Here is a 16542-nt window from a genome sequence, read left to right on the forward strand (position 1 = left end):
GATGCACTGCATCCTCATGTATACAATTTTGTCAGTCAGTTATATGAGCTGAACCTTTACCTGCTCAAAGAAAACACGCTTCTTAAATGTATGAAAAAAACTCTCAAGTCTGGGCACAGAATACATAAGACAACAGGAACAAATACACAAAATACTAAAAGCCACTTCAGGTGGTGGTCTGGGCAGCATTACAGTCAAAACTAAAGTCTAAATGCATCTGGTTGTTGAAACCACATATGTACATTTTACTCCTCGCAACAATGCAAAAAAAATGTTATGCGTGAAAGCGTGTTATGGGCTATATTACATGTTATAGCCCGATATGACCGCGCTACTGAAGCACGCATCGCCGCAGACAAGCAGCTGCGTATCTCTTCATCAAGCAAACGCACAAACTACTGAAAGTAAAGTCGTAGGTGCTCAACATACAATCGTATTCATTAAAGGTAAAGAAACTGAATGATCTCTCAATTTGCGGTCTTTGATATTGAAATTAGCTGATGATCAATAAAATGCAGCTCATATCTGTTGTTTTCGGTGACGTGAACTCCAATAAATCTGCATATTGTGCGGGAATTGAAGATTGGATTTATATCCGTTTGGCCGAGATACATTTATGTGCCCAAGTGTAAATGAAATAATTTTGATACATCAGATAGCTTTGATTTACACACAGCGGGTGTGTTCTCCAGGTCGTGCTTACCAGGTTGTTCATAGAAGCCGAAATGTGCCCAGATGTCGGCTTTTAAAGTAGATGGGGCATTTTAATTACTCGCACTCGCGTCTTGCCTCCCTCTGCCATTGTATGCTACCGCAACAATGCACGTACGTGACAAATGACGCCACAAAATAATCAATACATTATAATCGGTTATGGTCTAATACTGAACCGATACTGAATCGTCCTCGTTTGCATCGCGGAACCGATTAATTTCGACACCCCTATTTTGCAGAAGGCCTAAGCTGCTCTTTTCCTTATGTTTGTAAAGCAGGCTGTAAACAGGGGCTTCCAAACCCCCAAATAGACCACAATAATTATAAAAATATCATGAAAATGCATATGTCTTGATAAATCTTCTGGATGCATGCCTCAGTTAAATTTACAGTTGTATGTGTGGTATCTGTGTGTGACGTGTGTTTTTGTGGTTACGCTGTAAGGTGTGGTTCCTCATTAAATTCTTCATTCAGTTACTAAAAGTGGTCAATAATATGTTTTCATTTTTTGTGTGTGTGTGTGTGTGTGTGTGTGTGCGTGTATGTGTGTATATTACAATCAACTAACACTTACACTATGACCTAACCAGGCATGATGCGACGAGTTTTCAGCGAGACCATTTGTCTTTCCACACTGAAATTAAAAATGCTGAACATGGTGAAACAATCAAGCAGAACATATCTGATATTTAACATAGTTACACAGAGATTTTAAACCTGTGAGATTTTACTTTCGTCACTTTATTGTGTCTGATTAGGACATGGTTACACATTTATAGTGAAAATATACTTTTAGTCTATTTATTTTTGTTCAGTGAATAAATATGTTGACTGTGGTTAGTCAGATAAGTTTAGGGATAACTTGGCACAAACCTGGAATTTGGAATAGTTAGTCAGGTTTGAGAAGCTGGAGATCTTCCTTTTTTTGAAAAGCGCAAAATTCCTGGTTTATACCAAGCCATCCCTAAACATATTTGACTAACCAAGCAAGTTACCTTCAGTGAACGGGCCCCCGTGTGAGGCCTGTTCGCTTTGTTAGCTGTTTTTTGTGATAGTTGTGGCAGCGTTGTTTTTATGTTCCTTGTTTCAACCCCCTCTCCTCAGAGTTACAGTAAAATCTGAACGTATCGATGCCACAGACAGTTTACTGGACTGGTATTTATTAATTTACTTACTCATTTTTTGTTCTGTATCCCTTTTTCTTTTTCTTTTCGCCTTCCTCATGTTTTGTATGGATGTTTTTTTATGTTACCAGCTGCTGTAGCTGCAGTTTTGTGTTGTAACACTGAGGCTGAGGTATCATTGGCTGTGATGACACACACTGTCTCCTCCACAGCAGCATTGCAAGCACAGGGCTGCTTGTATCGCTGTTTTGGTCTCGATCCATCTCTGCCTCCTTCTCTCTGTCTGTCTGTCTGTCTGTCTGAACATGTCTCAGTGCTCAATGCTATTGTTCAGTATGTCATCCTCCCCTCCCCCTCTCCCCTTCACAGAATTCATGAGCCACATCCATGTTCTCTTGCTGGGGACTAAGGGACACCATCATTTCGTTCCACCCTGGGTCATCGCTCATAGGTGCTTTAGTGAAGGAAAACCTAGGCTTTTCTTCCTCCCTTGGTTAAAATCATTCTTTTTCTATCTGTCTCTATTTCTTCATTCTGTAGTAAAGAGCAGCAGAAGAACTCGAAAGGTTCTAAGTCGGTGTGGGAGCAGCGCACAAGCGAGATTCGCAGACAGAACCTGATGACCAGCAGAGAGGCACTTTACAATGAACTTGATGCAGAAGATCACTGGAAGGTCAGAGGCAGTTCATAGATCCCGAATGAAGAGTGATGATGTTTTGTTGAGGACGTTCTTTTTTAAGAACGAAAGAAAGAAAGAAAGAAAACTTTTATTCAGCAAGGATGCATTCATTTAAATGAAATGAGAGTGAAGACTAACTGTTACACAATTCTATTTCAAATAAATACTGTTCTTTTGAACTTTCTCTTCATCAAAGAATCCTGAAAAAAATGTTTCCACAAAAATATTAAGCAGCATAAATAATTAAAAATGTTTTTTGAGCAACCAATCAGCATATTGAATGATTTCTGAAGGATCATGTGACACTGAAGATTGGAGTAATGATGCTGAAAATATACATTAAACTAGAAAACAGTCATTTTAAATTGTAATAATACTTCAAATCTTGCCAACCCATAACTTACAGTTAAAGGGTTATTTCACCCAAAAATGAAAATTCTGTCATTAATTACTTACCCTCATGTCGTTCGACACCCGTCAGACCTCCGTTCATCTTCGGAACAGAAATTAAGATATTTTAGTTGAAATCTGATGGCTCTGAAAGTCCTCCATTGGCACAATGGCACTTTACACTCTCAAGACCCTTAAAAGGTACTAAAGACGTCGTTACAAAGTCCATCTCACTACAGTGGTTCTAAAATAACTTTATGAATCGGCGATGAATCACTGAGCCGATTCATGATTCGGATCGCGTGTCAAACCGCCAAACTGCTGAAATTTGGCGATTCAAACCGCTGAATCGACTCAGTGATTCATAACGCTTCGAAGCTTCATGATGCTTTGTTTTGAAATCGTAATCACTATGTAAGACGTTATTTAGGGTTTTTTTGCGCACAAAAACTATTGTCGCCGATTCATAAAGTTATTTTAGAACCACTGTAGTGAGATGGACTTTGTAACGACGTCTTTAGTACCTTTTAAGGGTCTTGAGAGTGAAGAGTGCCATTGTGCCAATGGAGGCCTTTCAGAGCCATCAGATTTCAACTAAAATATCTTAATTTCTGTTCCGAAGATGAACGGAGGTCTGACGGGTGTCGAACGACATGAGGGTAAGTAATTAATGACAGAATTTTCATTTTTGGGTGAACTAACCCTTTAAATGTACTCTTTAGCAAATTCTAATATAATATATTTTATATATATATATATATATATATATATATATATATATATATATATATATATATATATATATATATATATATATATATATATATATATATATATATATATATATATATATATATATATATAGTATATTATAATCTTGGGAACATTTTTAATGATTGACTTTGGTTTTTAGTGTTTTATTTTACTTATTTATTTAAAATAACTTATTTTACCAAAATAATAAAACATTTTAACATTAGATGTAAAAAATTATTTCAAATCGACCATTATGTTAAGGGGTTAGTTCACCCAAAAAATTTAAATTCTGTCATTAATTACGCTTTTTTACCTTTTTTCATTTTTGGAACACAAATTAAGATATTTTTGATGAAATCCGAGAGCTCTCTGACCCACATAGACAGCAATTTAATTAACACTTTCAAGGCCCAGAAAGGTAGGAAATACATTATTAACCACTTAAACTCTGCGGACCCTGTACAGGCATGACATCATCATGTATATACTTTCAATTTTAATGGGGGCGGGTCCTCCCTTCAGATCCATTTGTATAAATCTAGCATACAACATGATACAGCTTTTCAATTTGGGTAGGCCAAAACCAGGCGAAATCCCAAAGATGGTCCCAGAGGTTAAAATAGTCCATGTGACTACAGGGGTTCAACTGCTTTCCCAGTTCACAAAAAAAAAAAAAACAGGTTTGGTAACATATTAATAATGTAAATTTTGATTTCATGTTCGCTACTCTTCTTCTTAGGAAAGTTAATTTTTTGAATTGATCAAATCTACTTTTTGTATCTCTAGATGAACTACCGCAACCGTCCTGACATGAAGACCCACTTGGACCGCCCACTAGTTGTTAATCCTCAGGAGAACCGCAACAACAATACCAACAAGCCCCGACCGGGTGAACCAAACCCCCAGGAGCTGAACCAGCAGAGGGGTGAAGAATACTTGCAGCACCAGCCCCGATACCACCACCATCACAGTCATCATCATCATCACCACCACCACACACACTCCAGTTGCCAGTCCCTACACCACCCAGAGCTGGGGGAGGCAGGGTGCGAATGTGCCCAGAGAGGAGGTGAGGACGTGGAGGGTGCAGGGGAGCAGAGGCGACCCCGACACCACCAGCACAGAAGGAGGGATGAAGATGGAGGAGAAAGAGGGAGGAGACACAGAGAACACCACAGCAGAGGAGAGACAGGAGGAGAAGGGGAGGAGGGCCAAGAGAAGAGGCAGAGGAGGCATCGCCATGGAAACCATGGGGATGGAGATGGAAGGAGGGATAGGGAACGGAGTCGACAGCATCAAGCTAGAAAGTGAGTGTGCTAAATTTGTGTCTCTGTTCGTTTGAAGCAGGAACTTGATGAATTTAATTGAATCGGTGAATCATTTGCAAGAATCATCTAAATGAATCAACTGAAATTAATCTTTGAATGTTAATGTTGTTGTTACGTTCACTTCCTCACAGATCTAAACAGCTGTTGTTTCAGCTGTTAACCTCTTTTCCCCACTTTTTTATTCATTTATTTATTTTAAGAGAGGCTAGTTTATCGACGGCTCGTCCAATTCAGCCAGGTCTTCCTCACGCGGAGAGCCAGTACAGTGAGGATATGGACAACCTGCGGAACAGCAGCAAGATGGCCATCCATGACCCTGATCCTGATCTTTATGACCCCTACTGTGACCCAGAGCAGGCCAATAACCTGCTGAATCTGCGTGGACCAGATCACCATGACAGCAGTCTCATTCTGACAGACTCCACCAAAACCCCCAGCAAACTCGACCACACTGCCATAGATATGCCCCCGATTTACCCCTCATTTAATGCCAAGTTACAAGGTGAGGGATGCGTATGTGCTTATGTGATTATAGAAAACTTTAGAAATATTTAACAAGTAAAACAGGACCCTCATATCTTTCCAAGCCTATACGTTTTCTTTTTCTTCAGTAAAACACAAAAGAGATTTTTTTATATTCATACAATACAATACAAATCAATAGGCCAGTGTTGGTTTTGACCCCATTGACTTTCATTGTAGGGGCAAAAACAGTTTATAACAGTTTTATAACATCATTTTCATTTCTGTAAATCTTAGGCCCACATCAACACATCTTTGTTTACATTTTATTGCATTGATTTTAAAAGAAAAACTGGTTTTAAATGTGGTCAAATGTGTTAAATGCAGCTTGAGATTGGTTGCTGAAAAAATTAATATGGCAATGTTAATGTATGCATTTGGACTAGATTTGCTGAAAATTATGTTTAAAAAGCTGATGTTTGACTGTTTGATACTTGATTATGTTTGTGGATTTCTGAACATTACTTTCTTGCCACATTCCCTTCATTGTCCAGTGAACAAAAATGCCAACACAGAGCCAGGTAAAGAAGGAGAGAAGAAAGAGGAGGAGGAAGACAATGGTGGCGACGAAGACGGCCCCAAACCTATTCCCCCATTCAGTTCCTGTTTCATCCTATCCACAACCAACCCGTAAGTGTGTGTTCAACTGTGTAAGTGCATGTGTGCAAAGTAAATGTTATTTATCATAACCAATGTGAGTTTTCAGGTTCCGGAGATGCTGTCACTACATATTGACGCTACGTTATTTCGAGATGTGTATTCTGTCAGTCATCGCTATGAGCAGTATTGCATTAGCGGCTGAAGATCCTGTGGTGCCAGAATCACCTCGAAACAACGTAAGACTAATGTTCTGAATTTTTTTTTGTGTTCAAACCTTTCTAGAAGTAATGTTCTGCCCACTTGAAAATACCACCAACCAGAACAGTTTTAGGTGTTTAATAGGGGTGTAATGGTACACATATTCGTACCGAACCGTTTCGGTACAGGGTTGTACCGGTTCTGAATGCAATCTTTAACAGTCGGCTTGTTTTAAGTGCGGAACACACTTCAACCGAGTTCCCACACGAACATATTAAGTATTCAGTCCATTTTATCACAAAATTCCAATGATGCTCTTTAATGTGACGTGACTGATCACTGTATAGGCGCGTCAGTTCAAGTGGCCGCTGCGCGCACGCGTGTGTGAACGCGATCATCTCTTTCTAAAGAATAAACATGAATTCATATTTTAAGGTATGTTGAGGATACATTACAATTTACTGAAACTTATCATATGTGGTATAATCGCTCAATCAGTGTTTCAACCGGGGAAAGATGTCAATATTAAAACAGCTTGAGAACAATGTCACGTAGCATCACATTTACCTCAGAAGTCATCAATCAAACAATGAAACAATCAAAACGCTCTCCATTGACTTGCATTGCGTGAGGCTGCCTCCTTGTCCTTGTCAAAAGCTGATATGTGACAAAGTGTACAGCAAACAAGCTAAACAAAACCCAGAACCATCCACTTTTGTCTTCTTAAACACTCGTTTTTTGGGTCAACAGCTTATAAAAACTTCTGGGTTTTTGGTTCTGGGTTTTGTTTAGCTTTTGTTTTAGTTTTGTGTCCGAAATGACAAGGAGGCAGCCTCACGCAATGCAAAGTCAATGGAGAGCGTTGGATCCCCCCCCCCGGTCTGGGCGTGGCATAAATACGTTCTGTCTCTATACAAAATGTTATTTGAGCGTTGATTATTATATCTAAAAATAAATAGCAATTGAATTTAGGCAAATAGTTTTGGCTCTGTTGTTAACCTTTAATATTATAGTAATGTGTAAGTAAGGGCTCCCTGGATATTTTACAGCATTATCTTTAAGAAACTTTTAGTTATAATTTAAGTCATTTAAAGACAGACACAATTTTTTCAGTAAACCACTGTTTAATAAAAATAACAAAAGCAATTTTGTAAATCTGCTGTACCGAACCCGTACCGAACCGTGACTTCAAAACCGAGGTACGTACCGAACCGTCAGTTTTGTGTACCGTTACACCCCTAACATACAGCTATGTAGTGCAGTAATTTGGACAAATACGTTTTATAAGAGATCTTAACATTGCCTCAAGCTGCACTCAGTTTACCTCAGTTGAAGATTTTAATATGAACTCCAACATTTCAAGGCCAAATTATGTGGCCTATGACATCCACATTTATTTTATAGAACATTCATTTTCTATGTCAGTAATTGTCTCATTTATTTTTCTAAAGGGACTTAAAGAGAAATATTTGAGGCAAGATTACTTATATGACATATAACGTGAAACAAAAACACATTTTACTTTCAAATAAATCTAATATACTTTCATTAAAAAAATCTTAACATCTGCAGTATTTTGGACCAATCAGATTTCACTTTGTGGTTGTTTTGTTCTCATATAGACTGCATTTAATGGCAAACGTTTTCAATGCATTTGCTTTGTTTTCCAGGTTTTGCGTTACTTTGACTATGTATTCACTGGTGTGTTCACGTTTGAAATGCTCATCAAGGTAAAGTGTGCACGAGATGATTTGTGTGGTGGCTTCTTAGTGTGTCATTTTATCTATTTGCTTTAATTCTCTGCTCTGTGTTTCAGATGGTTGTGTTAGGCTTGGTTTTGCATGAGGGCTCATATTTTCGTGACCTTTGGAACTTTCTGGACTTTGTAGTGGTTAGTGGTGCCCTGATAGCCTTTGCCTTCACGTAAGTGCCCTTTACTCCACCGTTTCCTGACCCACAGTGCTGCCTGCTGCCCCTTATCTTCTCTTCTGCCACCTTGTTGCCCCACTGCCACCCTGGAGCCTCTTTAATACTTCCTGCCCCTTTCTCTCTTGGTCTCTTCCTCTTTTCTTCTCCTGTCAGCACTACATGCTCTTTTTCTCAGCTCTCTATTTCAATTTTTTTTGTCACTTGCATTCTGTCTCTCTCAATCAGCCACAAAGATGAAGGTCTTTCTTTATACACACTCGCGCTCACACAAACACTCGCTTTCTGTCAGGACCGGCCTGTCTACCTCTATATTCTCTCTGTCACCAATGAGCTCCCCCAGCTTTCTTCTTGGCCAGTCCCCTATTTCTTTCCCATTCAACTCCTACCATTAGTTCTATGTGATGCACACAAACTTCTGCCTTCCATTATACTGTGTGTCCGACACTTCTGTTTGTCCGTCTGTCTTTCGTCCCACACCATTCATCCTGTATCTCATCTCACACTCTGTCCTTCCTCCTGGTGCTAAAACAACTTTTCTTTCTTTCCTTCTTTAACCGTGACATTCAATCAATTCATTAACTTTAGATTCTCTGAAACAACTCCAGTCAAAACCAACAAACGCAAATGGGATCTTAGTGAAATGATCCAAATGGAGCAAATGGAGAATTCTACTCAAATCTCAGATGTGTCTCAAAATGTTCTCCTAATGTCAGCACTTATCTGACACGTGAGTTTCAAATGAGATCTTAACATTGTCCCAAGCTGTTCTTAGTTTTCCCAAAATACCACAGTTAGATATTTCAATATTAAAACATTTTTCATTAAATTCTTATAAGGGCAAATTATGTGGCCTGTAATATCCACATTTATTTTACAGCACATTCTTTTTTATGTCAATAACTGTCATTTGTGTCTTTTTATTTCTTAAAAAGAAGTTTAGGATAAAAATCTTAGACTAAAGTATACTCGTATGACACAATGCAAAAAAAAAAAAAAAAAATTTACTTTCAAATTAATATAAATTACTTTACTAATAAAGCTATGTATGTATGTATTTATTTATTCATTTATTTAATTTTGTTAGAAATTCTACCATGACACAAAACGTGAAACTAAAAACTGTTTTAGTTTTAAATACATTTAATTAGTTTCTTTTAGTACATTTAATTTAAATGTTTTTTTCTAATTAATTTTATTGACTAATTTATTTATTTTATTATTTTAGAAACTCTACCATGATGCAATGTAAAACTAATTAAAAATAAATAACTAAATCCATTAAACTTTTACTAATACATTCATTTATTTATTTAGTGAGATATTTATTCGATTTGCTTTTTAGAAACTCTACCATGATATGTAATTTACAGAATTGGGTAAACATAAGCAAAATGTTTGTTTTGTTGGAGTATCAGGGCTCTTTTCCATCCGTCATTACTCCACCAACCAAGTATTCATCATAACCTTGTCCCCTCACACCTTCCCCCTGCTGAGAAGGGTAGTTTTGAGCCCTTTGGGGCTCTGTGGGGGTGAGGGGTCTCCAGGCACCTGTAGCCCTTAAGTGCCCAGGCGGTTTCCATGTCTGGATCAGCGAGAGCCCGTCCTGCCACAGGTACTCTCGTTTCTTTCCTTTGCACGGCCTGGGGGAGCAGCAGCCTGGGGATATAAAGAGAGTGGTTGAAGAATAAAGCTGAACCCCAGAGCGGGAAGTTCAGCTAGTCACTAAGAAAGGAGAGCAAGTGAACTGCTGATGGGGCTTTGAGCGTGGAATGATTTTTACTCTTGTTTAGCCCTTTTTTGTTATTCTTGTAAGTGTCTGTTGTGCATGTTTGATCTAGTACATCCTCCTCAGCCCCATAGGCCAGATATGTGTATACAAGAAACAAGTGTTTCATATGTGCAAGATTATGTGGTGGATTGCACTAGTCTTTGTGGCATTAAAAGTGTCTGCATACTTTTAAACAAGGCTTTGGAATAATAATAGGATAACAAAATAGGTAAGTAAATAAATATCTTGTGAATAGTTTCAGATCTTTTTTGACTTTAATATAGGCATCTATTTGTTGATTTTGTGTGATTGCATGCGCTTACATTATTGCATGTGTATTCAGTTCAAATTATATTTCCGGCTGCGCATTTAGCCAACATCATAACATGTGACTTTAAAAGAAAAAATCACCTTCAATTCACATGCTGCTAGTAAATCTGAAAAATCAATTTTAAATAGCAACTTGCTAGCTAACCAAGAGCCTTTGGAAATTGTCTTAAAGGGTTAGTTCACCCAAAAATGAAAATTCAATCATTAATTACTCACCCTCATGTCGTTCCAAACCTGTAAGACCTTTGTTTATCTTCGGAACACAAATTAAGATATTTTTGATGAAATCCGAGAGCTCTCTGACCCCTCCTGTAATTAACACTTTCAAGGCCCAGAAAGGTGCATAACAATAAGATCGAACCACTGGAGTCACTTGGACCTTGAAAGTGTTAATTACATTGCTGTCTATGGAGGGGTCAGAGAGCTCTTGGATTTCATCAAAAATATCTTTGTTTAATATATTTGTGTTCTGAAAATGAACGAAGGTCTTGCAGGTTTGGAACAACATGAGGGTCATTAAGAAATGAATGACAGAATTGGGTTTTTTTTTTCATTAAAATTAATTTTCATTTTTGGGTGAACTAACCCTTTAAGTTGTCATTTGCTTTACTGTTTGTCAAACTGTTTTGTCATTGTTAACACTTTGCTATCCAAACTCCTTTACAAGCAACATTGGCCCCACCAAGCAATAAAATTCAGGGACTGAGGAAGGTGGACATGATTATTTACATCAGTCAAACTATCAGCATACATGCACTGGCCTCAAATTTAATATGCAGATTTGAGATTTAAGCTAATCATTGTTTTTAAAATTATATACACTACTGTCAAAAGTAGTATCAGTCATCTTTTTTACTTTATATTTATAAAAAGTGTATCACTGTTTAGACAAAAATATTAAGCAGCACAATTGTTTTAAACATGGATTATAATAAGAAATGTTTTTGAGCACCAAATCAGCATATTCGAATGTGATACTGAAGACAAGAGTAATTTTAGCCATTTTTTCCCCCTATATTTACTGAAATATTTGCCAAGAGAAGGCACATGGTATGCTGATAGGGATTAGCTGAATGCCTGTAGTGAAACCTATCAGACCGTACAGTATGTTCGAATACACATGGCCTGATATGTTTAAATGCTGCTTTGAGTTAAAAATCACTCCACACGTAACGCCTAGTTTTCATTCCCCTCCCCTGACCCTAATCTAAATGAACCCCCTCCACCCTATCAACAAACAATTCTTCCCCATCCAATCACCCTTTCCTTTCCTTTCCTTTCCTTTCCTTTCCTTTCCTTTCCTTTCCTTTCCTTTCCTTTCCTTTCCTTTCCCCTCCTTTCCCTTCTTTTCCTTTCCCCTCCTCTCCTCTCCTCACCTCTCCTCTTCTTTCCTTTCCCCTCCTCTCCTCTCCTCTCATCTCCATCAGCACTAAGCTGCCTTGGACAGACTCCAGCTGTCAAGCTGTTTATCATTTGGGCCTCCATTTGTTGAGTCTGACAAAGTGAGTGAAAAAGAGAGACCACAAGAGATGGGGAGAGATAGAGAGAACAAGATATATAGAAGGATATAGTAAAGGAATACAAGAAACGAAGACTCCAGGTTGACAGTCGCTTCTCATTCCTAATTGGTGTTTTTGGTCATCTTCTGTCCTTCATCTCATTCTCTCTCGCACTCACGCACATATGAAATGAAAGGATATACCCTTTCATTATAACCTGTGATTATTTTTCACCGTCATGCTGTTCCAAACCTGTATGTTGTTGTTTTTTTCCAATATGCCACATTTTGTGTTCCATGGTTTTTAAAAAAAAAACAGCTTACAGGTTTGATACAACATAAGGGTGAATAAATAATGACAATGTTATTTGTGAGTGAACTATTGCTTTAAGTCTTGTTCTCTCCACTACATAATGCTTTCTAAATGGATGCATTCTGGGTATAGGCATGGTCATATGACACACAAGCATCTCTGATTACCCAGAATACCTTGGTTTGGTGGAGGAAAGGCTTGCCCGTGTGTTATAGTCTCACAATAAGAACAAAACGACTCAACAAATGATTATGCTTTTGGCACCTTCATTCTTATAATAAAGAATGAAGTTATTACAAATACCTGCGAAGCATGTAAACAAATAGGTGTTGTAAGTTTGGGTTGTTGAAGTGGGATTGTGGACTGTATGTGCTGCTTGAAAGTCACTCAAACAAATACCGTCCCACACTGCCACCTTGAGGCGACTGCAGTGTGGCGGCCATTTTGGCTCCACTGCAATCAGTTATGGATTTCACCTCCATTCTGGCTCTAGTGTCTGATACAGTGTGCTGATTCAAGGCTAAGGTGGCAAGAATCTCCCCCTGCTCTCAGAGTTGGCATGGCAGAGGGAGGATTCTCCTACCGCAGTGGGTTGTCCTAATCTATAAGTGTGACAAGTTTGAATCCCCAGTTATTGATTCGGGACAAGCCCAGAGTAAAGACCTGCCAAATATCTGGCAGGCAAGTGCTTAATTTGAGCCGGATCCTGTTCCTGAAAATGTCAGATTTTAGATTTTTGCGTTCCGGCATTTGTTTATAAACGATCCAGCTCAAACAAGTGCATAACATTGTGACAGTGCGTGCGTGTGAAAGACAGAGCAAGACATAACGAACATAGGTTCATATTTGGAGGTTATGTTTTGCTATTGGCCCTCAGCATATAGGCTATATTTTTCTCTCATTGGTTGGTGTTTACTGCTTATTGTTTTGCACGCAGTAAAGCATAAAGTTTGGAGAGAGTGTATATACCTGATGAATTATTCTAATAAAAATAAGTTAATATTGCCAAAATGTCAAAAAGTCGAGCATATTTTTGTTTTTCTTATCCATGAGTAAAGATGATGGTGTTTCTGATAAAAATAGATCCCAAAGTAACTGCTAATACTAATTAGATCAGTCAGAATCAGAAATTGATGTAACGGAAGAGGCAACGTTGTCGTCGGTGAGAGAATATCACTGATCAACTGAATGATTTTTGGTCTCAACGTAGCTGTATATGTGACAGTATAATACACTAGGCTGTAGTTAGGGCCGTGCAGAAATTTGTGAACGATGCTCTTACAGTTGTGCCGTCACCATTTAGTGACGTCATTGTATGTTCCGGGAAAACTGAAACTTTATGGTTAGTGTAGGTCTCAACGCCTTCTAATTGTTGATCTGGCAATTACTCATTTACAAATTAAGCACTGTGTCTGGGGTTAGTGTATGAGAATGATTCAGGCAATACGACAAAGATCAGCCGTGTGTGTGGCAATTGCGAGCATGAGTTAATCACTAATAAAGCAGCTAAATCTGATCAACAGATCAGAACACTTTAATTGTATTATGATATTATAATTTGATTTTAGTATATGTATGGGGTTTTTTTCTCTCATGGGCAAAACAGGGCACATATTATTATCACTGTACAGTACAATCTTGCATCCAAATAAAAAAATAAGTGTACAGCAACACATTTCTAGAGGACATAGATCAGACCTTCCAGTCCTCACTATATAACAAAACAGTGGTAAAAGCTGATCTTCTCTCAGATAATGAGCTTGTTTATGAAATGAACAGATAGATATCTTATCTTAGAACTGTATACTACTTACGTTTATCAGATCTCTCAACAGCTTTCTAACGTTTTAGGGGTTTTATCTGAATTTTAAGACTGATTGACCCTTAGCTAATCCTTGCCTCCAACATTACTGACAAAACCCGCCTTAGCAACTATTGCTGACTAATATGCGATTAATATACAAATAAATGTTTTGTTTGATAGTTTTACCCCAAATTTTACAGACATTATTAAACAAATAAGCGTATTTAGGTGAATTTCATGAAAATCTCCAATTCACTCCAATGAGACGTTCTGTAAAGCTTGTGTGAGCGGATAAAAGTAACCAAGTAGGCAGCGCTTGGCAAAGGGTCAATTATATGTGTCTATAGAATTTTTTTGGAATACATTACTTAAAGACGCACTAAGCAAAGTTTTAATATTGATAACTATTGGAGGGGATGTTGTATCACACAAAAGCAGTTGTTTTTTAATGACCAATTCAGGTGTATTTGTCAACCGTGATCAATTTTGCAATAATTTTAATTAACATGTGTCAAAAGTCCTATTATAGATGTAAAACATTGCTTGGTGCATCTTTAATTTTGTTTGACTTGGTATGTTGTTTTATATATCTAAACACGGAGGCTTTCAACTCTTTTAATCATTCGCTGGAGTTTTTTGTTTGGTCCTTTTTCTCTGTCTGTCTGTCTCTCATATTGATGTTGTTCCTCTGCTAGACCACCCCCAGTATCTTGTTTCTTTTTCTTTCTCTTTTTCTGTGTGTGTATTCCTCTCTTTTCTGTCTCTTTCTCTCTTCCGCTGTCTGTCTCTGACCCTCTCTTATGTCTACGCCTTGGTGATCAACAGGAGCCTCTCTCGGTAAAGTCTCCCCTCTTTATTGTCGCACGGCTACCGTCCAGCTCGCGCGATGGCTTCTCTCTCTTTCTTTCTTTTTCCCTTCCCGACCATCCCTCCTCCTCCCTTCCTCTTTGCTCATCCACTCTGGTTCTCTCCATTCCACTGCTTGTTTTATTCTGCCGTGACTTTGGTTATAACGGGTCCATCTGTGGACCTAAACGTCTGAACACAAAGTTACAGAAGAGATCACACTTTTGTACACTGCTCACGGTACTGCGCACCTTTCTCTGAGCACAGTCAGGAGCGAGTAATTGATTATCGGTAGCTGGACCTTTTCCAATGCTCTGACTCAATCAATCTGCCATGAGCTGGCCCGTCTTCAGCTGGGACTTGCCTGGAAGTTCATAGTTAAAGACAGCTGCCTTGGCCGCTTGATTGAAGAGTTCACCTCTGTTTCTGTTTGGCACCTGTGTAAATACTTAAAAAATACCTCTGTCTCATTCACTGAGCTTGGCTCAATAAGGATTCATGCTTGATGGCTAACTCTGTCTACACTGGGTGCAAGATCACTAACATAATCATTAACTAGACTAGTCTACTCTAGAAGCGCCACTTGTAGATTCAATTTATCTACTCCAGCCATAAAAGTTTGTTTATATAATATGTGTGTCTACATACAGTACATATAAATTGATGCACATATGTGTGTGTGTGTGTGTGTGTGTGTGTGTGTGTGTGTGTGTGTGTGTGTGTGTGTGTGTGTGTGTGTGTGTGTGTATGTGTATGTATGTGTATATATATATATATATATATATATATATATATATATATATATATACATATATATACACACAGACACACACACATTTATTTATATATATAGACACACATAATATTATATAAACGCAAACATTTATGTTAGATATTAATCGCAATTTGACAGCACTAATTATATATTTAAATTAACTCATCAATAAAGGGTTACTTCAGCGATTTAGCATTAAGCTTTGTATCAGTAGAAACCCGGTAGTATATTCGAATTATCGTACTTTCCCCCCTCACGTCCCCCTGAGACGAGAGAATTATGCATTTTATTTCTGGAAAAAATCCTCCGGTGACGCAAATATTGTCATTTTGCGTCATCAGAGGATTCTTTGGCCAGAGGCTAGAGACTACAGCCAGTATAAGGAGCTAGTTCCGCATGTTTTCAACCCGCCCATAGGGGTGGGATCTCACTCACAGAATGTAAATGCCCACGGCCGCTGCCGCTCGGCTCGGGCATTCATAACGGAGCGGTGCGGAGCAAAGTGAGTGTTTCAACTTTTCAATGAATTCCTATGAAAGTTAAGCTTCCATAGGCATGATCTGATAATGCGCCATACTGGACACGCTTTGTGAATGACTGCCGCGCTTACCTCAGCTCTTCGCTCTTGTGATGAATGAAATCTGACTCTTGCTGCGTTTGTGACGTGACTTTCGTTTCGGCTCACTCACACTTTATTGAAAAGACAAGTTCAGTTTTTAATTGTAGTGTCTGTTCTCTAACTGAACAAAACTATTTTATTACTATGAATATCAAAACGATGGTGGGGCGGTGTCATGGTGGGCAAGTGATAACCAGGACCCGTGGATTTGGGAGTGGCCTCATTGAGCAGCGAAGCAAGTGCATTCTGGGAGTTGTTGTCTTTCATCCACATGAGACAAAAATACATGTTCTGTCTTTTCTCGGTCTAGAAGGCACCAAATTAAAAAATAATTTCACATTTCTACTAC

At 38.3% G+C, this 16542-nt stretch overlaps 1 protein-coding gene across 1 annotated transcript in view; it reads left to right on the forward strand.

Annotated features, from left to right (window-relative positions):
• The window catches only part of cacna1ab (calcium channel, voltage-dependent, P/Q type, alpha 1A subunit, b), an 81183-nt gene that overhangs the window by 26291 nt on the left and 38350 nt on the right, over positions 1–16542 (forward strand). Inside the window, exons 18-24 of the mRNA XM_079844138.1 lie at positions 2379–2511; positions 4450–4970; positions 5192–5493; positions 6008–6143; positions 6220–6349; positions 7982–8041; positions 8128–8234. Of these exons, the coding sequence (XP_079700264.1) occupies positions 2379–2511; positions 4450–4970; positions 5192–5493; positions 6008–6143; positions 6220–6349; positions 7982–8041; positions 8128–8234 (1389 nt within the window). The remainder of the gene's footprint in view (positions 1–2378; positions 2512–4449; positions 4971–5191; positions 5494–6007; positions 6144–6219; positions 6350–7981; positions 8042–8127; positions 8235–16542) is intronic.

This window comes from Gobio gobio (genome assembly GCF_949357685.1).
Source record: "Gobio gobio genome assembly, chromosome: 19".
Lineage (NCBI taxonomy): Eukaryota > Metazoa > Chordata > Actinopteri > Cypriniformes > Gobionidae > Gobio > Gobio gobio.